This window comes from Ursus arctos, unplaced genomic scaffold, assembly GCF_023065955.2.
Source record: "Ursus arctos isolate Adak ecotype North America unplaced genomic scaffold, UrsArc2.0 scaffold_1, whole genome shotgun sequence".
Taxonomy (NCBI): domain Eukaryota; kingdom Metazoa; phylum Chordata; class Mammalia; order Carnivora; family Ursidae; genus Ursus; species Ursus arctos.
In genome coordinates this window covers 108,399,224-108,423,874 of record NW_026622763.1, presented here as the reverse complement: position 1 = coordinate 108,423,874, position 24,651 = coordinate 108,399,224, and the positions used below count along the sequence as shown (strand labels likewise).

The 24,651-nt window shown below is 63.0% G+C and overlaps 2 protein-coding genes and 1 long non-coding RNA gene across 10 annotated transcripts in view; 1 reads left to right on the top strand and 2 right to left on the bottom strand.

Annotated features, from left to right (window-relative positions):
• The window catches only part of SNED1 (sushi, nidogen and EGF like domains 1), an 86,468-nt gene extending 85,674 nt beyond the window's left edge, over window positions 1–794 (bottom strand). For all 8 annotated transcript variants that reach the window (XM_057306236.1, XM_026490970.4, XM_048213907.2 and 5 more), the window contains exon 1: window positions 297–794. In XM_057306236.1, the coding sequence (XP_057162219.1) occupies window positions 297–509 (213 nt within the window). In that variant the 5' untranslated portion in view covers window positions 510–794. The remainder of the gene's footprint in view (window positions 1–296) is intronic.
• On the top strand, window positions 728–5,432 carry LOC130542509 (uncharacterized). Its single transcript, XR_008957123.1, has 4 exons — window positions 728–1,004; window positions 1,619–1,809; window positions 3,407–3,456; window positions 3,953–5,432. It is a non-coding gene; the product is annotated as an uncharacterized LOC130542509 (long non-coding RNA).
• A 1,567-nt stretch (window positions 5,433–6,999) lies between these two features.
• CROCC2 (ciliary rootlet coiled-coil, rootletin family member 2) overlaps window positions 7,000–24,651 on the bottom strand; it is a 63,210-nt gene continuing 45,558 nt past the window's right edge. The window contains 13 exon segments of the mRNA XM_044381615.3: window positions 7,000–7,126; window positions 7,983–8,020; window positions 8,023–8,161; window positions 8,950–9,060; window positions 13,035–13,184; window positions 18,711–18,844; window positions 19,622–19,742; window positions 20,117–20,298; window positions 20,431–20,788; window positions 22,358–22,438; window positions 22,469–22,525; window positions 23,574–23,733; window positions 24,325–24,542. Coding sequence (XP_044237550.3) covers window positions 7,040–7,126; window positions 7,983–8,020; window positions 8,023–8,161; window positions 8,950–9,060; window positions 13,035–13,184; window positions 18,711–18,844; window positions 19,622–19,742; window positions 20,117–20,298; window positions 20,431–20,788; window positions 22,358–22,438; window positions 22,469–22,525; window positions 23,574–23,733; window positions 24,325–24,542 — 1,836 coding nt within the window. The 3' untranslated portion in view covers window positions 7,000–7,039.

The window sequence follows — 24,651 nt, the reverse complement described above, 5'->3', positions numbered from 1 at the left end:
GCAGACGCGGTCCGCGCACGCTGCCCAAGCTCCAGGCGGATGAGGCCGGGCCGGGGCGCGCCGCTCTCCCCTCGCCCAGGTGGCCCGGCTGCAGCTCGAACCCCACCCCCGCCCGCCTCTCCCGCGGGCCGCTGTCCGGCCTTGGCCGCCGGAGGGAGGAAGCGCTGTCCTCATTCCACCTCTGGCCGCCGCGGTGCCAAGTTGCTGGCGGCGGCGGCGGCGGCGGGAGTCGGGGCGGCGGGCAGCGGCGGGGCGCAGCGCCCTCCCCGGCGCCCCCGCGGCTCGAGGTTACTCACGTAGAGTCCAGAGTGCTCGGCGCCGAAGAACGGGAAGGGCACGGAGAGCGGCCGCAGCCCGGAGCCGCCGTCGTCCTGCTTGGGGGTGACAGCGTCGCCACGCTCCGCGCCGAACGGGTAGAAGTCGGCGAGGGCCACCGCGCCGCGCACCCCGCGCACCCCGAGCCCCAGGGTCGCGGCCAAGAGCAGCGCCCAGGCGGCGCCGCGCTGCATCGCCGGGGATCGGCGGCGGGGACGCAGCAGAGCACGGCGGGGCCCGAGCGGGGCCGGAGCGGGGGCGCAGCGGGGGCGCAGCGGGGGCGCAGCGGGGACAGAGCGGGGACGCAGCGGGGACAGAGCGAGGACGCAGGGGGACCGAGGGCTTGGCTGCCCGTGCGGGGCTGCAGCAGGAGGGGCCGGGCGGGGTGCGAGGAGCGCGGCGCGCCGTCGGTGGGGTTCCGCGCGCTCGGCCGGGCGGCGCTCGGGTCGCCGCACCGCGAAGGAAGGCGCCGGGCGGGACCGCGCTCAGGGCTGGCCCCGCCCCAGGGGCCGCGATTTAAATATCCAGCCGGGCGGTCACCGGGCCAGGGCGGGGCCTGGGCGGGGTCATGCAAATAAAACCGCTCTTAAAGCGCCAGGCCCCGCGGGAGGGCGGCGGCGCTGGAGACGCGCCCGCCTGGGCCAGCGCTGGCGGGGAGGTGCGGCTCTCTGGTCCCTTGCTTTGGTGAGGTGAGCGCTTCGCGGACGAGCGTCCTGCGGCCGGGACCGTCCTCCTCTGTGGGTCCCTAGTCTCCAGACTAGGGCAGGCCCAGAGGAGGCGACTTGCTCACAGGGCAGTTCTGAGACAGATCCTAAGGCCTGCCTGAGATCTTGGGTCTGGGTGGCTGCCCTGCCAGGGGACCCGGTCACCCCCTGCAGTGTCGTCAGTAGGGGCCACTCCCGCTTAACAGTGCCTGGATACCCTTGTGGAAGGGGGCCAGTCCCCCGGAGGCCAGCGCCATGCAGCTCCCTGAGTTCTGAGCCTGTGGACTCTTACTTGCTCCGGGCCCTGGGGGTGAGGGTCCCATCTAGTTGCGAGGGTCCCTGGCCTGGGGGACTTCAGGGCACTAGATAAGGTGTTTGCACTGTGCACAGCCACATCAGGAGAAATCTCGGGGAGGTTTCCTGACGGGTTCAGGGTCCAAAGGGCACCTCACAGCAAGAGAATCTCCAGCAGACTCCTGGGTTGGTGGCTGTCAGTGGGGGAAGACAGGTCCACGTGGCCAGGGGGCAAGCTGCTCCTGGGCCTGGTGGATAATGGCATAGAACTTCCAGAGCCCACAATCTGGATTCTGTGTCCCCAGCTCGTGGCCATTCCAGCTCTTCTCCCGCCTCTGGGACAACTGACCTCACACCTTGTTCTGAGCATTTGTCCCCCCTGCGAGCCAAGCGCGGAGCCCCTGAAGACAACGGCGCACCCACCGAAGATGAGCAGGCAGAGCCATCACTAGCGCTGAGTTTCCGGGAGCTTTCGTGTCTGACTCCGCGTGTTTCTGTATGTCCTAAAACGTCTTCAGTGAGCGAGCGTTGTTTTGCAGTTAGCTAGGAACTTTAGTGTGATTTTGAAGAAACAGCGGGCAGGGCTTCGGAGGGCGACAGTTTGACTCTGCGGTTACAGGTGTAGGCTAGAATCAGGGCAGACTCAGAATTTCAGGAGGCAGCCACAGCTGGGGCCTACCTCACACTGGCACCACCCCGAGAGCAAGTTCCCCCAAAACTTCTCTCTAGTTCTGCTGACCTCGGCTGTGAGAGGGGCAGCTCTGGGGCCAGGCTCCTGCCCTGGGGACCCCCAGGACAGCAGGATGACTGTGTGTTTCAGTGAAGGATGAGAAAGGTCAAGGCCTCCCATCTTTGGAGGACAAAAGTCAGAGATGACGTCTGATGGCCGGGCTGTGCTGGGAACAGAATCTCCAGGTCACACAGCTCCCGGCAGGAACCTGGGGAGGAAGGGCACGTTCACACTTGCTTGCGTTTGCTTTCATGCACACGTGCATGCACACTCTCGCACATGGACACAGTGTTCACACATCCACACACGCATGCTCGGTCACATGTGCTCACACACACTTGCTCACAGACACAACTGTGCACACATGCCCACGCGGACCTCTTCAGCACCTTCTCCTGAGCGCATGCGTCAGGGGAACCTAGTCAAGGCTGTCTCGGGGCTAGGTTTGGGTCCGCCTGGGGCTCGTAGGGAGCAGGGCTGCCCCAGGGCCCAGCATACCCGTGGGAACACGGTAGTGTCCACTAGATGTAGCCAGAAAAGGACCGTTCTCCAGACATGGTGGCAGTGATTGGCCTAGACAGGGTGTGCCAACCAGGCCACTCAAGGGCATCCCCTGGGTGGCTTCGTGAAATGCTCAGGCCTGGGCCCCACCCCAGCAGGTGCTTGTGGGACGAGGGGGGAGCCAGCCACAGGCCGACCCTTGGGTCCTGGCCCCCAGTGAGGCCAAGCTTACCTGGGGCCCATGCCTCGCTGCTTCTTTGCAGCCTTCACGCTGGGCCAGTTTGTACCTGGTCTGGGAGACTGGGGGTTAACATGAGGCCCCACCACTGCTGGGCATTACCTTTCAAAAAAAAACCCCAAACAAAACAACCCCCCACCGACAACTCCACAGGCAAAAAAAGATGGAAAAATGTTTTGATTTTTTTTTTTCAGGTGCTAAAAATATTATCAGGAAATACTTTTCAGCAATGTGCCGTTTTAGGGTTCCCCTCTGGACTCAAGGGCGCCTTTGTCTCTGCCACAGAAAGTCCACATTTATCAAAACCAAAATCGTTTTATCAAGCAGGCTCATATTCCGCGGCCAGGAAATCTGAGCCTCCCCAACAGGCCTGTGACATTTTAGTTTAGGGCCCGAGTGTGTGTGTAATTTAGATGGGGGAGCCCTGGAGCCTGGAGTCGACCTCAGGATATCCCAGGACGTGGGGCTCCATTCAGGGCAAGGTGGGGAGTGTCCTTCCCCTCAATGCACCTGGCCTGCTTGGCGGGTCCCTACAGGGCTGGGGTAGGGCACCCTGACATGGCTCCGAGTGGGGCCATAGTGGCAGAGCCTGACTGGCTGTACTTCCCACATCTCTCTCTCCAGGGGCAGCGGCTGGTTCTTCCACGGATATGAAACCAGAAACCCTGCCTCAGGTAAACCCCCCGCCTGCTCCGGGAGCAAGGCTAGGAAGTGATAGGGCCCGGAGGGGCAGGTCGAGTCCAGCTCCCGTGGAAGCCCAACCGACCTGGTTATTACACTGTGAGGCTGGATGGGGTCTTGGCACAGCTGGTCCACTGAGGCCGAGAGGGGCGCAGCACTCCTCACACGAAGGGACAGTCCTTGAGTCCTGGGCCCACTTGGCTTCTCCCCCTATGTGCGGCAAAGGGCCACAGACTCTGAGCGCCCCCACACACCTGGACACCCATGACGGGACTTCTGCTCTTGATCTTAGGGAAATGACCAGAATGGGGTTTAACATTTACTTCCTGGGATATTCACTGCTGCTCTATTTTTTAAAAAACAGAGAGGAATTAGAAACACTTTGAGCTGGAGAATCGGCAGGGAGAGGCCAAAAATGATGAGAGGGGGGCTCAGGTTTGGGCTCTCTCTTCCCTTCGGGTGATGAGAGACACCTTGTTCTGCCAACAGGCAGCCTCATCGGTCTTCCCCTGGCGCACAGGGCCAAGACTCCTCTTCCCGACTGTTCCACAGCCGCCAGGGACAGCCGCCACAGAGGGGCACTCAGGCGGCCCATGGCCTGTCCCTTCACTGGGAGGTTTGGCGGCTGATGAAATCAGGCTTCTGTGGCATTTTTAATGACGTGGGAAAAACCTAATGGTAAAGTGCCGACTACGAGTCCTCAGCAAGAGTATGTGATGACGCAGTGTGCACGGCACAGAAGGCACCCGGCCCGGGCTTGCACGGAGCCAGAGGAAGTGCTCCGGTTTTAGGGTCTGCACTGATGGGTTATGGTTGTTGGTGGTTTTCTTTTTATACATTTTTTGTTAAAACTCTTATTTGCAGTTATTTGAAAAATATTAATGTTTTAGAAGCCCGAATATCAATGACCCTGGTTCCAGCTGGCCTCCTTGGTCCTGGGGCCCATTTCCTGCTCCAGCTGTGTCCCAGTGGAGACCTCTGTCCCTTCAAAAGCCAGGGAGCTGCGGGGGCTGGGGCCTGTCCCCTCAGGGTGTCCTTCACCCTCTCCGGCGTGGCCTGCGCTGTGGGAATCATGGCCTCCCTTGGGCTCCCAGAGTGGCATTTTCTCTATGGCTCTCCTGCGCCCCTCCTTCACTCGCCCCCACCCTGCTGTGCGCGCAGGGCCTGTTCTCTGACTCCTGGGAAGGCTGTTGCTCTAGATGGCTGGCGGTCCCCACCCACAGGGGCCACAGGGTGATGGTGCCGCCCCCAGTCGCCGAGAGCTCATGATGGCTGCCAATCTGGGCCGTATCTCATAGAGGACTCACCATGCCCCTCTGGGGTGGAGTTGCCCCATTTTACAGGAAACTGAGGCCAGAGAGCCTGTCCAGGATTGCACAGCGGGAGGGGACGGATTCTGGGGCCGCTGGGCTTCTTCCAGGCTGGAGGCCTCCACGCAGGGTGGCCTGTCCCCTCGGATTCCAGGGAGGGCATGGGTAGCCGTCCAGGCCCCCCTCCTGCACGCTCAGCCTGCCCCCCCAGGCCCTTCTCCCTGGACCTCACCTCCAGGAGGGTGGGGTGGGTGGTGTGTGTGAGGACAGGGGGATGCCCAGCAGGGCTCCGGCAGCCCAGGTACTGGGCCTCACCTTGCTCGGTGCCCCCAGCCCGTCTCTGTCCTCCGGGAAACGGGACACTGTGCCTGCTACCTCACTGGTCGCATGGGCTTGGGGCCTCTGGGCCTCACCTGACCTCTTGCCCCGTGGCCTTGGTCCAGAAGCAAGGCCTTGTAGAGGCCCCATCTTCTCCTCACCTGTCAGTGGGCGCCCCAGGGAGCCGCTGGGGGGACAGAGCCAGGTTCCTCAGGGTCCATGGGAATTGTCAGCGCCCTGCTGGAGATGCTTAAGAAAACACCAATTTACTTCCATTAGGAAAATCTTCTTTTTTCCTAAGTATATGGCTTTATGTTGAATAAACAGAAATAGCATTTCAATGGCCCAAACTATTTGTTAAAATACACACGTCTCGGAGGTCTCACAGGCGCGTTGAATGTCCCCCATGTGCATGTGGGGAAAACACAGACATCGCCACAGAGTATGCCGGCGGGTTCCGGGGGGCTTTCATTTGAACACCGAGGACCCACCCTGACCTGTTTGGCATCTGCAGGGCACCCCCTCTCACCCATGAGCATTTATCAGGTAGCTCTTCTGGGCTGGGAGCTTCAGTCCCCGGGGGTGGCATGTGTGACAGTCCAGGGTGCCACGGGCAGGCAGAGAGGAAAGCGCCCACACACTCGCATCTCCAGCTTCTTGTCCTTTCCCCCACACCACCCCCCCGCCCGCCAGGACGCTCTCCAGCAGGAGGGGTGCGCCCACCTGCTCCCCTCCCCTGGTTGCGATCCGCCCTCACTGGCCGGTGTCAGGTGCAGATGCCAGCGCCAACAGCCCCTCTGCCCACAGCGACCGTTGTTAACGATCACCCTGCTCTTCCCCTCTGAGCCTGAGCTGAACTTCAGAATCCTTCTCAACCCAGCCACCGATAACCGGGCAGAGCGGGAAGCCCGTGGCCGATCTCTCTCTAGCCCCTGCTTTTGCACACTTCACCACACGCGCTCACGCCGTTGCTGTGTTCACGCGGAAGGCCAAGTCGGATGGGACAGTCTGTTGGGTGCGGTGCCCGCGCTGAGGTGGGCTCCACGGGCCCGTGGCCCTTCCCACGGCCTGGAGGGCAGCCAGCTCCCGTGCCTGCAGGAGCGCCCCGCACGGTCCGCTGACCCCCACACTGTGAATGCGCCACTTACAAAACAGGAGAGGCCGTTCAGACAGGAGAGCAAGTCACTCTGACCAGTGTTAATGGGGGCGTGAGTAAAAATGCCGACAGGTGAACCCCTCCGAGGCCCGAGATGGCGGCCTCGGTCTCCGCAGCAAACGGGCTGGGTTCCCGCAGGAATTTCCCAGAGTTTATAAGCTGGAGAAGTGGGAGGCTCAGGAGCGCTCTAACTTTCACAGGCCGGCACTTCTTGTGGCCAGGGAGTCACAGGGACTTGCTTCTGAGTCATTTCCAGCCACCTGCCACTGGGACGGGCCTGCAGTTCCTGGATACAGAAGGTCCCGCGGCCTCTGGACGGAGGGAAGTGGTGGCTGGGCCTCGCAGGACATTATGTTTTTGGCTCCAGTTGGTGGAAACATGTTCCACGTGTTTCCCCGTGTTTATAGAGCTGAGGGCATGGAATGCAGCCTGTGGCCACGGAGGCTGGCCGGACGGGGCCTGGCTACCAGGGTCTGCCCAGATCAGCGCATCCTGAGCAGAAGCAGTGCCAGGCCGGGTGCGGGCTGTGGGGGCTCCGTGCAGCGGGGGGCGTGGCCGAGGGGCGTCCTGGAGCCGGGGTCCCAAGGGCCGGGAGGAGCTCTGTGCTCAGTGGTCGCAGGGTGCCTCTGACACAGGGCCCCTGGGGAAGGAGTGGTGGGCTCCGGGCCGTGGCTGCCCACACCACGCTCTCAGGACGGCACGAGGCCTCTGTGTTCCTGGCGGGGGCTCCGCTGCCCCTGGCTGGTCACGGCTGTGGTGGGCAGGCCGCCCGGGGGCATTCTGCAGCAGGGCTCACTGTTTGGCCTGGGAAGCCTGGCCGAGGCGGGTTCGTTGCCGCCGAGGCACCTCCTGGTCCAGCTGCTTCTTCAGACTGACCACCTGGGGACAGGGCAGGAGCTCGGGTGGGGTGGGCAGGCCCCGCGGCCAGGACCCCCCGGCACGGGGTGTGCAGAGCTCTGTGGCTGCTGAGGGGAGGGGGCGTGTGTGGGAGAGAAACATCAGGCAGGAGGGCAGTCTCGCCAGCTGCCAGATGGGGACGCCAACCACGCGTGCGGGTCCTAGGGACTGAGGGACCTGCACACCTGCCGTGGACAGACCCCCCGCTCCACGCAGGCCGCGAAAGCGCTCAGGGCGATAAGGAAATACATGCTCCTTGGCTTCACGGTTGGCAAATGGGGCTCGGTGGGTTAGGGACACTAACTTGGGGGTGACACTGGGTAGTCACTTTACCTTTCTGGGTCTCAGTTCCCTCAGCTGTAAAACGAGGGTTTTGACAGAGGGCTCCCAGGTGCCTGATGGCTCAGAGCCCGAGGGTCAGCCCCAACAGGTGTGTGGCGGGGAGGGGGGCAGAGCGGGTCCACACCCAAGGCCACATATGCCACTGTTCTCCCCTCGTGACTCTGAAGGACAGGTGCAGGGACCAGCTTTGCTTCAACTGCCATGTGCCAGGCGCTGCTGGACACTTAAACGCAGTGACCTCTGAGTCAGGAACTGTCACCACCACTCCCCTTAAGGGCACAGAGAGGGTGGTGACCTGTCCTAGGATCCTCGCTCTGCCCCTCAGTGAGCGGGGGGAGTGACCGGATGGAAGTGTGAGAGTCCCGGGGGTGGTTGTAGCCCACGGGCTGCAGTGCCGGGATCCCACTGCCGGACGGCCTTAGGTTGCGGGTGCCACTGCAGGATTCTGGTCCCTCCGCACCCCTCCCTCTGCCTGGACACAGAGGTCTGGCCCCACGTGCTCCTCCAGGACCTTCGCTAGCCACGGGTGGTAGGCTCCCGGCTCTCCAGGGCCTGTGCAGCCTGCAGCCGGACCCTGTGACACGGCTTGGCCTCCGGGGCCAGGTCTCGCTGGTGCTGGGCTGCTGGTTCCCAGAGCCATGGGGCTCAGGCCGGTTTCAGCTCCGCTCTCTGGACCTGGGCACCTCACTGCTGCCCGCCTGCCTGAGAGCTGCACGGAGTCCCAGGGCAGGTGTCCTGCCCTCCCCTTAGGGCCGCTATTCCTTCATCTAGCCCCCAGCTGGCTTCACTGCCCTCTGCCGGGCTCGGGCCCCAGCCCAGGACTGGCAAGCAGACCTAGGGGTGAGCACACACATTCAGCCCCTGGGCCTTCTCTGGCCTCAAGCCCTCCCTAGGCTGCCAGGGTGGGCCTCAGAGCTGTTTTAATGGCATCCTAGTTTCTGCTTGGCTGGACCGGGGGGTCCCACTGGCTTCACAGGCTGACTCTTGCCCCCTGCTCCACTTGCCAACTCCTTGCATAGAGGTAGGGGTCTGCCCAGCAGGGGAAGGGGAGATGCCCCCAACATGCACAGGGGCAGCCCCTGGACTTGCCCATAGGCCTGTCTGACCCTGTGCTTCCCACACGCCTCCCTCTTCTGGTCTGTGCTTGGCTCATGAGGTCCCTGACCATGCTACCACCGCCACGGGGCCTCGGAGAGAAGACTGGGAGGGGTCCATGGAGCCCTGGGTCCTGGTTCCACTTCTGCCTGGGACTTGAGGTGTGACCCTGGTAGACCCTATTGTCGTCTGGGGCCATGTCTCCTTTTCTGTCCAGTGTAGGGACGGTCCAGCCCGTCCTTCCCACCTGTGTAGGCATGGTTGTGGGGGCGTGTGGGCACCCTTCTGAGACCCACACCCACCTGGATGCACCCGCCCTGGCCCACCCCCCAGGCTAGGGCACATGAAGCCCCACTGGCCCAGCTGACCTGCAGCTGCTGGTCTGGCCTCAGGGCCCTGTCCGCGTCCTGCTGCCCTTGTTCCTTCTCGGCCCCTGGCTGTCCCCTGTCCCCTTCCCTCCTCAGCATCTCCTGCTCCATCTGCAAGAGCCCAGACGGCGGAACTTGCGGTGGCCTTGTGGCAGGGGTGTGGGGTCAGGCTAGCCTTCACTCTGGGGAGCACATCGAGGGCTCTGGAAAGGGCTCTGGGTCCCCTGAGAGCAGGCAGGGAGGGGGCTGAAGGAGCACAGGGTCAAGGAGCCAGCCTGTGTCAAGCCGGCAGGACTGGCTCCATCTCTTGGGGTGGCCTCCTGGGCCTGCCCCTCCCGGCATCCCCCTGCCTCATGGAGCCTCGGTCCCCGGCACTCAGGCCCCCGCGGCCAGCTCCCAGGCCCTGTCCACTCACTGACCCCATCCCAGCAAGTCTCTGTCCACTGTCTGTCTTCCTCGGAGCTGCAAAGTGCCCAAGCAGAGTGCCCTTCTTGGTGACCCTCCCCACCATGCCAGTCACAGGGCAGGGGGTTAAATATCAGAGATTGAGGAAGCAAGCATTTTCAACGGGAAGGCTGGTAGGGGCTCCTTTTTTCCCTTGTGGGTGATCCTTGTGGTGGAAGGAACTGATGCCCCAGGTCATGCCTTGTGGGTGCTTGACATGGACGGCCTCCTTCCGGAAGTCCTTGGGCGGGCGATGGGCCCGTCAGCAGCTGGGGCAGGATCAGAACACAGGCCCTTCTCCAAACTAGGCCCCCCGCAGCTACCCTGCTACGCCTGCCCCGTGGGCCCCTGTGCCGGGCGGGGGCGGCCTCTCTGAGGCCCTCCAGGCCAGCCCTCCCTTCCCTGTCTTCTTTCCCTGTGCTCTCGCCCTCGGGGCTGGTCCCACAGAGCCCAGGAGACGTGGTGGCCCTATCTTGCCCGGAAAGTTATGCGGTCAGTGATAGGAGGATAGAGTTTCAAAAAATAAGGACTCCTTTCTTCTTCAGCAATGAGAAAAACAAAGAGTCCACGTCCACTGGAAAAGGAAGTCCTGTTTCTTTAAAAATCCAGCTACACTCCTGGAAGTGCATGTTGAAAAGAGAAAAGTGAAATCCAAAATAAATAAACGGCCACATCCGGGTTTCCCCTCCTGGGACACCAGTAAAGGGTTTATGGGTTTGGGGGCCCCTCACAGCTGACCTCCTGGATCTCATTAGCTGTTGCTCCCCTCCCCGACCTGGGCTGTGGGGGCCCCCAGCTGGCTCTGCTGCCCTGGGCAGTGCCACTGTGGCCGGGCCACTGCTCCCAGCAAAGCCCACGGAGGCCTTGGCTCCCCTAGCTCAGAGGCTCTGTAACCGGCCCGCCCTCCAGGACAAGCAGCATTCCTGTGACCGTAGGGGCTCCTGGGAGGGCAGGTGGCTCTGCAGGGACCAGCTGGCCGGTGACTTCCAGTGACTGTCTTGATCTGCTAGCCTCTCTGTCTGCATCCCGACCCCGGTCCTGTTCCCAGGGCCTCTGCCTCCACTGCCACCCCACTGACCTGGCCACGCCCCTCTGGAAAACCCACTTGTCCCCAAGTCCATGTCAGCTGGACAGTGTGTGTCTGCGGCCAGGGCCTGCCCCAGGACAGATGTTCAATGTTTGCTTGGGGACACACGGTGGGGCAGACACCCTCCTGGCAGTTCCAGGCCCAGCAGTGCCCTTGCCTGGTGGGGCCTCACCGCTCTCCCACGGGGTCTGTTGGTCAGTCCTTGTTGGAGAGGGGCCAGAGGCTAGGGCCGGAGGCTGGGGTGGGCACAGGGTGGGCTTCGAAGGCAGCTGTCACTCTCACAGGGACCTGGCTGCTCCGGGTTCTGCTCATGCTTGAGACGCAGCACCCTCTTTGCTGTTCCTGCTGTGGCTGGTGGCTTCTGTCTTCCACTCCTCACTGGTGCCCACATCCCGCACTGGCACCTCTCTCCTCCAGAGTCTGCGAGCTCAGGGCACCCACCACCTTGTCCTTCACTCCATAGGCTATGACTCGGGGTGGTGAGGCCACACCTGGGCTCTCTGGTCCCCTGGCCCTTCTGCCCTTGGGCCACAGTGCCCAGATAAGCGTGCCCCACACAAAGCCAGTCTTTGCAGGTCTCGGGGAGCAGGGGATGCGGCGGCCAGCTCAGGGATCTCCCGTATCGGAGGCGGCCTCGAGAGACCCTGGCCACACGTGCTGCCTGGAGCAGCCAGGAGTGGGGAAAGCCCGCCCTTCTGGGTCTGGTTCCCTTTGTGCAGGTGAGCCCACGTTGGCACACCTCTCCCACACCTCTGCCAGCACTGTGGTGGGAGGGCCGGTCCCTGTGCTCCTCCTTCATCTGTGCCCGCACTCGGCTTCCAGCCCCTGCTCAAGGGGACAGGCGGTGAGGGTCTCTGCCCAGGGAGGGCCAGGCATGCTCACTGAGGTTCTCGGTCACGGCCTGGCAGGCTGCCAGGGCAGAAGGACACATCCATATCCTCACCCCAGTGAAGCTTTGGGAAGCCACCCGACTCTGGGGACCACGGCTGAGGCCCTCAGCAGCCCCACACATCAGGACTTCTGCTCTCCCACTGTGTGGATGGGGTCACTGAGCGGAAAGGGTTAGGTGCCTCGGACTCCAGATCGTCACCCCAGCAAAGGCTGTCCCCAACCTCCCCTATTGCCTCCATATTCCCCGCTCTAGTCCCCATCTTGCCTGCCCCTGGAGTGGGCTGTGAGGGTGTTAGAACCCCAGGGCCCACAACGTGGCTGGCGCCCTCCGTGGCAGGCAGCGGGGTGGGCCTGCCACACATCCCTGTCCCTGTTCTTGTTCCTGTGGGGCTGAGGCAGCCCCTCCAGGACAAGGGAGCTGCCCCTTGGGCCGTGTGAGGGGGAGGCCCCGCTGCGTGGCGGGCTCCGCAAGGTGGGCCCACAGAGCTCGAAGTGGGGGTGGAGCCTGCGTGATGTTCTGCCTGGTTCCAGGGATGCCATTTCCTTTCTCTGGGCCCCAGGAAGATGCTCTGGAAACCCCCAGCCCCAATTTCAACCCGAATAGCTTTGCTTTGACCTATTTCATACATGGAGACCGGATCCACTCACAGCTGGGGACAGTTTGGCTGTCAAAATCTCTGGCCAGTGGGCCCCTGGGATGGGCCCTGCCCTCGGCCTTGCTGTGTTCCCTGTCTGTCAGCAGGGGTGGGGGCCTGCTCGCTGTCCTGCCCAGCCCTGTGTGGAGACTGCTGGGGTGGTGAGACCGGCTTCTCCCCTTCACCACGTGTGCCTTCCTGGTCTCCCTCTGGGTAGGCCTATGTGTACCCCACCCGTTGCCTTGGTCCAGTCGGTAGGGCCCTGAGCCCAGGGCCGTTTCCAACACGGACAGCAGAATCTGGGGCTCCGGAGGTGGGCAGTGTGCCAGGCCACAGAGCTCCCTGCAGGGCAAAGCCGGGCTGATTTGCTATGACCGTGGTACCTCTCCAAGGAGAGCAAAGGTAGCAGGAGTATCACCACCAGGGAGGGGGGTGTGGAGGGTCACCCTCCGGCGCCAGGGCGGCCCTGCGCTTGGAGAGGGGTGGGCAGGTGCAGAGCAGACCCTTCGTAATCAGCAGGTGCCTGTGCAACGCCTCCCGCAGCGCGCGGGGCCTGGACCCCCATCGGATGCTCCCCTTTCCCCGCCCCCTTTCCCCGCCCCCTGGAGCCGCGGGCCCGCCCACCAGCCCTGCGCCCTGCGCTCGCAGCCCCGCGAGCTCCCCCTGCAGGCGGGCCTGCTCGGGCGCGGCGTCTGGTCCCGCGGGGCGAGCCTCCCTGCTCGCTGCGCCCCGCAACCCGCTCGCCGTGTTCTGGCTGCGGCTGCGAGTGCCTGGGCCGGGCCTCCAGGCTCCACAGATTGTCTCCCCCTGAGCTGCGCGTCCACAGCCGACCCTCTGTCGTAGGGGTGCTTACTGCGGAGAGGCCTCGAGCCTAGGACTCCCTCCCGCCTCAGTTTCCCCGTCTGTCAGCCGGAGGGTGGTTCTAGGTGTGAACACCTGCCTCTGGCATCTCCCAGTGCCTCCCTTCACTCCGCCCGAGGGACGCATGATTCCCTAAAGGGAATGCCCTGCCCTCTGGGGCCCCTCACCTGCAGGAAGGGCTCCTGCGCGCCCTTGGCCTCCTGACATTTGCGTTCCAGGCGGGCGACCTGCTCCTCCAGGAGCTTCCCTCGCTGGGCCAGGGTCTGGCCGTGCCGTCTGCTCTCCTCCAGGGCCCCTTGCAGCGTGTCCAGTTGCTCCTAGGGAGAGGAAGGCATAGGGTCTCCTGGAAACACGGCTCCCCGGGAAGGAGAAGCCCAGGGCATCTGCTCGGGCCCTGCCGCAGATTGCTGGGAAGAGGCGAGAACAGGCCCAGGACAATGTGCGCAGGTCAGGCAGTTCAGAGCGGCACCCTGGTGGGGAGGGGCGGGGTGTAGGACTTGCTGAGAGGCTCCACTTGGCAGGTCCTCTGCTGTGGTCAGAGTGGCCTCAGAGGACACCTGGCATCCCTCCCCTGCTTCCAGCCCTTGGAATGAACAGGACAGTCCCCCCGAGCCCATGGGGCCTGTGGAGCTCAGCCCCTGGACCCCCTCCCCCGCCTGCTGCCTCTGAGATCTACCACTACGTGTCCCCCTGCCTCAGCCCTTCCGACCCTGCTGCGTGCCCAGGAGCGTCCAGCCCCGCACACCGCTCCCTGCCCCACAGGCACCAACAGCCCAGGCCCCTGGGATGGCCCACGGCCCCTTCTCTTCCCTGCGCACCCACTCACCCACCCCTGCCCCATCCTTGGCCCTTTGGCCTCAGCCCGCCCAAACCATCACCCCTTGCTCAGGCACCTGCGGCGCCCTCCCGTTGCTGTCCGCAGGCAGGCCCCACAGGGTGGCCCGGCCACACATTTGAGTCTGTATGTTGAAGGGTGCTTCAGGATGAAAACTGGCTAGGGAACATGGCCAACCCTTCCAACCCACTGCCCTGCCCATTCTCGAATGAGCGCCTCTCACCGCCCCTTGCCTGGAGCACCGCCCGATGTCCTCTCAGCCCACGGGCCGCGCTGCACTGGCTTCCCCGCAGGGATGCTTGGCCTCCCGTTGGCCATCGTCCCTGCTCTGCTGCAGCTGTCACCCCCTGCTCTGAGCTTTGCCCAGGAGGACAGCGCCTGGGCCCTGGAGCAGACGCACCGTAGGCCTGGAGAACTCTCAGGAGGAGACAAGCACAAAGAAGCCTACAGGTGTCACCTAGGGAACTCGCGGTCCTGCCGTGGTGTCCATGCTTTGTGAGACCAGGCCAGTCTCCAGCTATGGAACCTTTCTGGGTGTTTCATGGGGAAGTGGCCAGTGCCTTCTTGTACCTTGGACTCTGGAAACTCCGGGGTCGCACCTGCTGATGCTTCGGTTGGCTGAGCGGGAAAGCAGAGGTGTGGCGCTAAGGGGAGTCCACACGGGAGCTGGTGGTAGCTTGGACTCAAGGGGGCAAGAAGTGGAAGGACAGGACTCAGAATTTAGAGACAGCCTGGGGGCCTGTGTGGGGGCTGAGGAGCAAGTGATGTCCCAAGGACTCCCAGGTGTCGACTGCTGGGGTGGTCCAGGACCCCCTTACCAAGATGGGAAGGTGGACGGGAGGGCATTTGGGGGTGAAGTTTCTGAGTTCAGTCTTGAGAGGTTCTGCCCAGGAGTCACTGGATGTGGGGGACAGTGTCACAGAACCAGGTGGCTCTGGAGGCCCAGGGGAGAGGAGACTGTCCTGGTGAGAGGCCAGAAAGGGAGAACACAGGTCCCGGGCCAAGTGGATGTTAGAACAGAGGGAGGAGGAGGAGACGGCAGCCCAGGGAGGACGAGAGGGCTGGCAGAAATCAGGAGGGAGAGATTAATAGTCTCTGTGGAACGCCCCAAGAGGTCGGGCAGACACAGACCCAAAAGGGACCCTTAGGATGGGACCAAATGTTTCTGATGACCTTTGTGCGTGTGCGTGTGAGTGAGGGTGGAGGGAAGGGCAGCTCTTCCCAGAAGCCTGGCTGGGGGAGGGGAGACAGGGCCAGCAGAGAAGGGAGGGGATGGGGGGGGCACAAGAGGGTGTTTGTTTAGGAAGAGGGAGACTGGGCACGGAGCTGGAGAGGAAAGCCAGAAGGCACCGGGCCCCCCAGTGAGCCATGCAGACACCAGCCTTCAAGTCACAGGTGCCTGTCTGTGCCGGCGAACACAGCGTTCACAGCAGTCGTGTCCCGGGTGCCGTGTGTCTGGGGGGCCTCCCCATCCTGTCTCTCACTCAGTCATCCCAAATGCTGACGTGACCGTGACCCTGCTCATGGAGGAGGTGGATTCAGAGGAGGGAGGCGAGTGACCCCCTGGTGGAGGGGCCAGTGGGCTGAGCCTGGACGCATTTCCTTTTGTCTGATGCTTTAGTACTTTAGAAATGGACATCAAATGCCGGTGCTTGCGCCTAAAACGGCAAGGTTTCACCCTTCCCTGCAAGTTTGGACACTACCATTTCCTATTTGTGCATGTTTCCAGGAGAAAAGCAGAGGTTCCCTTCAAATATGGCTTGAATATTTCGTGGTATTTTAAAGAGGCCCAAACCCCTTATGTGAAGCCTTATTCTCCTCTTGTAATGACTCAACTTTTATGGAATTCAAATGAACCGTAATAATTGAACGGCGCCCCGTTATGAACATTGCCCGCTGCGCCACTGACTTCTTCTCCTTTCTTGGGTCGCTTTCGTTCTGAGTCCTGGTGAGGTTCTGAGCCTAGGAGATGTGGGCCAGGCCAGCGAGGCTTGCAGACCCAGGTTCAGTCTGAGGGTTCAAGGAGCCGCGGGAAAAAGGGAAGTGCAGCCCCACACAGGGTCCTGCCCTCTGGGAGCCCTCGGGCCTGTCCCAGGAGAGCCCAGTGCCGGGCGGCGCTCAGATATAAGGGGGACTTGGTCCCTGGGCGGGAGCCAAGGTTCTGGTGCCGGTCACCTCTGGACTCTGCGCTGTCTGCCTGCTGGTTTGTCCACCGTTGTGCCAACGCCTCCTGCTTTGACCACACTAGGCTTATCATCAGCTTTGCTGTCGTTTCTCAAAATTTCCATTAAAAATCTCAAACACCTGTTCTTCTCCGTAAACTTTGCAATCATCGTGCCCTGTTTCCCTCCAAACATACCATAAAAAAATGGACAAGAGCAAACCAAGAAAGCAAGCAACCGACCGACACCTACAAACCAGGACACACACACAGATCCCCCAGAAGCTGATCAAAAGAGCCCAACTGCCCCAGAGCCTCCCCTCACCAGTGGGACTACATGTCAACAGAAAGAGACACAAACACGTCATCATTCTTTTAAATAACCCTTGCATTAAAGTAGTAAAAACGGAAACTCCTAGAAAACTGGTGAAAAGAAAAAGAGTTCATGCCAGAAATCCATGGCACACACACCCAACTGCAGGTGGGGGAGATGGGATAACACGAAACGCTCTGTCGAGAGACAAAGCCCGCATGTAAATCCGTCCCTTACTCAGTTTAAGAAATGAGGGAAATCACAACAGCAGTATTAACAGAAGCCAAAATGAGTCACCGTAGGTACAAATGAGAGAAGAGATAAAGCTGATTCTGTGAAAAGACCAACAAAACAGACGAACGGTTGGCGGGTGGAATTGAGAGAACCAAACAGAAATCTCCAGCGCCACGAGACAGGTACGGCCACGACACAGACGCAAACACGATCGGGCCGGGGCACAGGACGGCTCCAGCTCCGGGCAGGACGACGATGTAAATAACATGACCAACAAGCAAACAACACGTGTAGGGCCTCAGCCCTGCGTGCCACAGTAGGAGGGGGGAGGCCGCGATGGCCAGAGGGGCCCCAAGAGGAGCGGGAGGAGGCGGGGGAGGAGCCGCTCCTGTGGAGGTGACGGGAAGCCACAGGCTCTCAGGGCAGCCGGGGCAGTGTATTGCGGGCGGCAGAGAAAGGTGGAAAGCCCACTGGTTCATCGTATGAAGAGAGAACCATCGTAACAGCCAAACTCAGAAATCTGGCTCCCTCCCGGGCGCGGGGCAGTGCGTCCAGCTGGGTGGACCCTGCCCACCTTTGTGGCCTGCTAGGCCCAGTCTGCCAGCCCGCAAGCTTCTGGAACTGGACTGACGCTCAGCTGGGGCCCCGGAGGAGGGCTCTGGAGAGGAGGGCTCCTGAAGGATTGGTGGCACCGCGAGGACCCCGCGAGCCCCTCTTGCCTGGGAGGCTGCGACGTGGCTCTGACAGGAGGACCCCACCGGCCGCCTCTCCCAGGGGCGTGTGCGCCTGCGCTCCCCCTGCTTGGAGGCCGCCAGCTGCCTGCAGGACCCTGGGTGCCACGTGGGGTGCGTGTCCTGATGCCCTTCTGCATTGTTGACCTATTGAATTCCCAGAGTAGCCCTGGAAACGGGGAGGGATTCGCTCTCAAACAAGAATCTTACTGTTTGCATAGCACAGCCTACCATTTAATTAGAAAAATATGTTTTTAATTAACTTTCTCTTGACAAACACATTGGCTCATGTGAAACGGGGGGAAACCCAGTCCATGAAAGTGAAAGCACTCATGTCAGAGGCAGACCTCGCTCTAGAACACGCTGGTGGCCTGGCCACCTGACCTGCTGAGGGCAGGCGGCAGGGAGTGTGGCCGCGGGACCTGAGCCCCTCGTTCCCTGCAGACACTTCTGCTTGGACCTGCTGTTCGTCAGAAGGCCTGGGGCCTCTGGGCCTCCGGTGGGTCTGAATCGCCCTCCCAGGTGCCCACCTCAATGGCCAACAGGTTACAAAAGTTGGGAAAAACCTTCCTCAGGGTTGGAGACCAGAGACTTTGGGGGTTCCGACGAGATGGAGGCAGACGGAATCAAGTGGCCTAAAAATAGAATCACTAGAATTCTAGGAACAACTTGACATGATGCTGATAGATTTTTGTACCCACACTTCAGTGAAAAATTGAGTAAATTCTTAAGGAGAAAAATTACCATGGATAGAGGAGCTGAATGCCGTTCAGAAGAGCCCTCTGCACCCATGCGTGGCAGCCTCGCACGGAGACCTGCCAGAGCCTTGGGGATGCTGATGCATGGCCCGGGCTGGAGGGGAGGCCTCCAAGGCCCCCAGTCCCCTCGCAGGCAGGTGCCGGACAGGAGGAGCCCGGGGACGCCCCCCGCCTACCGTGCCCCTGAGAACGGAGCCTTCACCCTCCCGGTCCCTGGAATGGGAGAGTTCCGGAAGCGCTCCGTGCTGCGTCCTCGGCGGCCCTGCCAGCTCCCCTGTCCGGCCAGGCCTTCCTCACCCCCAGCCCAGCTTCCTCACTTGAAAGCAGGGGACCCAAGGCCACCTTCACAGCATAAAGACCCTGTGTGGGGACATTTACCCAAATTCATCCTGTGTAGCACCCTTCTGTCTCTGAGTGACACGGTGAGCTGGCCCTGCAGCTGTGTTACTGTGACCCCACACAGGGCTCCGAGGCTGGGCTGTTGTCATCCTAGGCCTGCCCATGTGGCCACAGAGAGATGGACAGGCCGGGGAGACCGCGGATCTGCCCTGCCTCCGGCCCCCACCAGCTCTGCCACGGAGGCCAGGTCGCTCCCTACCCAGGACAGTTTCCCCAGTCTGTAAAACAAGGGCAGGGACCAGCTCCCAAACAGCTCTACCAGGGGGCCCCCGATGAGCTCTGCAGGGCCACCATGTCCCTCGAGGCCACCTGCTCCGGCCCAGCTGTGCCTCTGCCCATGGGGACCAGAAACCGCCTGTCTCCCAGAAGCCTTCCTAGTCTCCTCCCTCCCACCTCCGGCCGCATGCCCCACCTGCAGCCTCCGCTTCTCTCGGCTGGCCGCCCGTGTGTTTGCCAAGTGCTCCAGCTCCAGCCTCTGCAGCGCCGCCCCCTGCAGGGTCTTTGCCGCCTGGGCGCTGCTCATCTCTCCCTCTGCCTGGCGCCAAGCTGTGGGGCAAGCAGAGGCTTGCCTGGCTCCCATCCCTGAGGGGCTGCCACGCGGGGATCGCCCCCGCCCATTTCCCAGGCAAGGAAACTGAGGCTTTGTCAATTTAGGTGTTTGGCCTCTGGATGGTGGGGGCTGGAGAGGCCCCCCGCTCTAGTAATTCCCCGCTTCTCCCATCTGAAGCTCAAGGGTCCCTGGGGGCGGGTCTGGGGTCCTGGCTCCCTCTGCCTGCTTCTCCTTCTCTCCCACCTTCTTTCCTTCCACAGACATTCCTCCTTCGAGACTGTGCTAGGCCTTGGGCCTACCTCCCGGGCAGAACCGCTGATGGGGGGAGGACAGTAATGCAGTGGGGGTGATCAGCAGGGCAGGGGCGTTCTCTGAGGTGACAGGGGTCAGAGAGCTGATGGGGAGGTGGGCCTCATGACTGTCTGTGGAAGAGGGTTGGTTGTAGGAGGTCTGCACAGTCAGTGCAAAGGCCCTGAGGTGGGAACTGTAAGAGGCCAGTGTGGCAGGGTCCAGGGGCCCTGCAAGGTCTCTGGACTCTCTTCCCTTGTGATGGGGAAGCCACTGCTGGGAAAGCCGCCAGTCAGCTGCCACGTGCCGGGTACATCTCAGGGAGGCACGCGGGTTTGGTGCCGCCCCCGCGGCCCACGCCTGAGCAGTTCCCAGGACCATACACGCCTGGCAGCCAGGGGCAAGGGCCCTGGGGATCCCCTGGGGAGGTGGTGGTGTGCCCCTCCCAGTGACCCTCGAGGGCAGGGGGAGGGAAGGGAGGTCACCTTCCTCTGCCTCCGCCAGCGCCTTCTGCAGCTGCCTCACGCGGCTCTTGGCCTGGGCACACTCGCTCTCCGCCTCACTCAGCCGGCTGCTCAGGCTCGCGGCCTGGAAGTGCCAGTCGTCCTGGGCGGAAGGACCCAGGTCAGGGGGCCGCCTGGTGGGGGAGTGGAGGGCCCGGGTGTCCGGCGGGAGGCTTGGGGGGCTCGGGCGTGCTGACCTGGACCCCAGTGGGCATCATAGCGGCACCTGGAGCCAGGGCCCTGCGGCCCTTTCGGAGGAAGAGAGGACCCTGAGCCACTTGGGGCGGTCGAGTTTTGAGAGACCAGGGTATTTACTGCTATTTATCGTGCCCAACAAAGGACAGCGTGAACACGGAGGTGCCCAGTGACCCACGGGGCCCTGCTAGGGTCTCAGCAACCTGGGATGGATGCATGGACAGTGATGTGCAGCTTCCCCTGTTGCAGGAGCTCCCGGGGCGTGTCCTCCCACTACCTTACCCGTTCCCTCTGGGCATCCCGCAGCTTCTGCTCGAAGTCCCGCAGGGCGTCTCGCACGGAGACCACGTCCACCTCTGGGCTGTGGACCCCAGGTGTAGGTGAGGGCCATCGCACTGGTGAGCAGGACCGGGCAGGGGGGCTGGCCCTCTGCCGCTGGGAGCGAGCCTGGATGCCATCTGAGCCTGCGGGACGGTGCCAGCTGAGGGGACGGGGTGGGGATGTGCTGACAGCCCGCACCCACAGGGAGCCTGGGGGGTCCTGGGGGGGTACAGAGCCGGGACAGGAGCCTGCCTGAAGCCGTTGAGGACACTGACCTTTATTGGGGAAGCTGGGCCGCTTGGGGGAGCCTGAGGGGCTCTGTCCCTGGAGCCCCAGGCCACGGCATAGCGTGGACCACAGCCGGCCCAGCTGGCCCTCCGAATCCCGCCTGGCACCCTCGGCCTGAGCCAGCTTCTGCTCCAGGCTGTGGATCTGGCGACCGGCCTCGTCCAGGCGTGCCTGCAGGCCCTCTGCCTCCACGCCGGCCTGCTCTAGCTTCTCAGAGGTGATGCGAAGCTCAGCCCGGAGGGTCTGCTCGGCCCCCTGGCTCTGGTAGAGACGCTCCTCCAGCTGCTTCTTCTGGGCCTCCGCACCGGCCTCCACCTCCGCCAGCTTCTGCTGCAGCCTCAGCGCCTGCGGGAGGGACGCGGAGCCCTCAGCCCAGAGCCCCCTGCCCTCCGAAGCCCTGCCCCCAGGCATCTTGTCCTGTCCACTCCTGAGGGAGCCCCTCAGATGCCCTCCTTGGCATGTCACAGCTGGGGGGACCTAGGACCCACCTCCCAGTCGTGTTTGGCAGTGGGAACCCCTGAGCCCAGGTGGGGAAGGACACCCCAGGACGTGGAGCCCATCCTGGCACATACGTGAAAACCCCAGTCCGGACGGAACTGAGACCATAGGCTGTCCCCTCCTGTGGCCTGCCGTGGCCCCACCTCTAGCTAGTCCCAGGCTTGTGGCCTGTGGTGGCACGGGCCGGGTCAGCATCCTCCTGAGCCCAGGGCTGGGGAGCCTCAGGGTGCCTGATGCTATGCCACGGGCTTCTGAGGGCCAGCACGGTGGGTCAGTGGAGGGCGGCCCAGCCCCCACAGCCTCCCCTAGCCCACAGAACCCGTGGGCTGCCCCCCTGCCTCTCTCGGCCTGGGCCACAGTTTCTCCCTTCTTGCTTCACTCCAGCCCCCCGGGCACCCCTCCCCATGGGTCCTCTGCTGGGCCTACTCCCCTCTCTTCTCTGGCGGCCTGGCCCAGGCGCAGAGGGGCCCTCCCTGACCCACTGCCCATCTGTAGCAGCCCACCCCTTCATTTCCAGTTAGACCGCTCTGTCTGCTATTGCAGACCCTGCTCACGGCCTGACCCGTGCCCCTGCGCCCCTGGGATGGTACCTGCACCCACACGAGGTGCCCTCTCCATAACTGTGAGCGAACAGTGGGAACACCGGGGACATCGTCACCCCTAGGGAAGTGACAAACTTGGAGGCCACAGACCCTGTGCCAGACCGTAAGTCCTGGGTGGTAGGCCTGGCCCAGGGGCAAGGCCAGGCCTCGTCTCAGTTCCTCTCTGGGCAGCCACAGCATTAACAACTCCATTCACAGCTGGAGGTGAGGGGCTGCAAGGTCGCACAGGGGGTCACACAGGTCGTGGGAGAGGAGTCCATGTTTTCTGGTCAATGCAGCCACTGTGTGCATGACTTCGGGCCTGAGCCGGGGGTTCCGGGCAGGCCAGGCTGTGAGCAGGGGTGGGTATGAGGCCACCTGACCACATGCAGCTCACAGAGCCAGGCCTGAACAGAGGGCCTTTTGAGCTGCTGTCGGGGCAGAAGGACCCAGGTGTGCAGGGAGAGAGCTGGTGGGAGTGTGTGCACGCGTGCACATGGGTCAGGGCCTTGCGGACACACGTGCAGGTGTGGGTGTATGTGGGTGTACTCCGAATCCCGAGGCTTTTTGAGAATTGGGCATTTTGGGGGCCCCTGACTATCCCCCAGCTCAGAACGCTCACATCGCCTGGGTGAGACTGTCCCTTTCTGAAACATGAGAACCCTAGGGGACACAGGGGTCACCATTTTCCCTGCGTTAGCTCAGCCAGAGCCCCTGTCCCTCCACCCCGGCTGCACCCGCTGGGAAGTGGGAGACAAGACGAGCAGGTGGACGCACAGAGCTGGCCCGGCAGCCCTGCCTCCCAGCCCCTCTGGAGCTCCGGCAGCCCTCCTACCTCCCTCCGGGCACCGTCGCGGGCTGCCTCAGCCTCTGTGGCCAGCCTCTGCGTCTGCAGCACCTCCTGCCGGCTCTGCTGCTGCTTCTGGGCGTCCTGTGCGCCCTGGACCTGCAGCTGGTTCACCTCTTGGCTCTTTCTCCGGTTCTCAGCCTCCAGCATGTTCACCTGTGAGTGTGCGGCGTTGATGGGGTTGCCGGGGCCCTCCTGGACCCTTGCCTCTGCTCGCATGTCCTGGGGGCAGGGAGCCTTCCTTCGGGGCAGTGCCCGCACTCAGGACATGGGAGGCGGGGGTGCCCTCGGAGCCAGGACACCGTGTGGGAAGGAGCAGGCTGGGGGCGGCGTCAGGGGTGCGGCTCCCGGGTCCTCGCCGGCTCTCACTCACAGGGACCCTGGTCCCACACACCTCTCCATGTGTCCGTGGCCTCATGTGAAAAGGAAGGTACTAGAACCTTCCTCACAGGAAGGCTGTGGGGGGTAGAAGGAGGTAGGTGCAGGAAATGCGTGGTCCGGAGGGAGCACAGGACATCTCATGAACCTCTCCAAGTCTGAAGGAGTTTGACAGAATTGGCTGCAGAGGCTTGGAAAGGCCTCTGGCCTCCAGGGGTGTCTAGGCCCCTCCTCTGAGCCGTCTCGGCACCCGGTGAACTCAGCCTAAGTGGCTCTTGACTTTGGAAGTGGAGGCAGATAGATGACTCAGGGCAGCCGTTCCCTGAGCCCCGAGGTGGCCATGCGGGAAGGAAGCCCCGGCCGGGCCCGGGGGGCACCCCAGCTGATGGTCAGGCCATCCCCGGGCCACATGAGCCCGGCCACTGCAGGCCGGCCCAGCGCTGCCCGCAAGTCTCCCTCTGTGAGGCTTCTTGGCGTGTGCACCGTGGGGCAGAGCCAAGGCGTCCCCTCCGCGCCCTGGCTGAATTCCTGATCCTCAGCGCTGATGAGTGTCAAAGCAGTTGTTCTCAGCCATTAAGTCTGAGGCTTGTCATCTGCACCCCCTGGGGCACATCTAACCGGGAGCCCCATGGGTCTAAGCAGGGCCCTCCAGCTGGTGGCTTCAAGTGTGGGGACAGAATGTTCCAGAGACACAGGCAGCAAGGCCATGCCCTGGAGCTTCCACTGCAGGGGGTGAGTGCCCTGCGGAGCGTGGGGGGAGAGCGGGGCCCAGGCGTGGGGCGTGGGGACACCTCTGGGGGTGGGGCTCTGGGACGGCCGCCCTCACCTGTCTGCCCAGCTCCTGGAGCTCCCGGCGGGCCTCCGCCCGTGCCTTCTCCACCTCCCTCAGACTGGCTCGCAGCTCACAGGCCTCCTTCTGGGCCAGGGCTCGGGCCTCCTCTAGGACCAGCACCTTCTGCTCCCCTTCTTCCTTGGATCTTTGCAAACTGAGCGCCGTGTCACAGGCTGGGGGTCTAGTATCTCCCACAGAGACCTCCTGCCACCCACCTGGCTTTGGCCAGAAGCCTCCCCCGTGGCTCGGGTCTCCTCCTTGGGGCTGCCTCCCTACCACCTTCGGGGCGTACGAGGTCCGAGCGCCCAACTGGCTCTGCCCCTCGCCATGTCTCTGGACCCTCCCCCTGCTGTGCTCCTCTCTCCAGCCACACTCCCATAGACCCAATGTCCAGCAGCAGCCCAGCACCTCTGCGAGGGTCACAGTTCCAGCCTCGCTGTCCCCGGAGCCCCGGACCAGGCCCCGCGGCCTCCGTCTGCTCCCCAGCCCTTGGCTGTCTCCTACTGGCCATGTGGGACGCACCGAGGGCAGGACAGGGGTGTCGGCATCTCAGCCTCCCCCTCCCCCCGCACGTCGGCACTGTAGAGCTTCACGTGGGCAGTTGGCACCCTGGGTCCGCTTAGTGAGTCCACCCCACCACCATCTGGCCCGTGTCAGGAGAACGCCCACACCCCACATCCTTTGTCCCTGGATGAGCTCTGGGGCTGGGCAGGCTCCCTGACAGGTGCTCCAAGGGGCCTGGTACCTGGCCTTCTCCTGCTCAGCCCTGCGGATCGCAGCCCGCAGCTCAGTGTTGGAACGCTGCAGCACCTCCTTCTCACGGGCCTCATCACCCAGTGCCCGCTGGGCCTCCAGGACCTCCCTGCGAAGCCCCTCACGGCTCTCCTCGCTGGCCCGCAGCTCCCGACGCAGCACAGCCAGCCCTTCCCGGGCCTCGTCCAGCTGGGCCTGCAGCCTCTCAGCCTGGGGGAAGAGCATGGGATGTATGGGGGTCAGGAGCTGTGGATCGGCATCTGGCTCTGGTCTGGCAGCACCAATGTACCCCCAGCCCTGTGTCCCCAAGTGCTTGAAG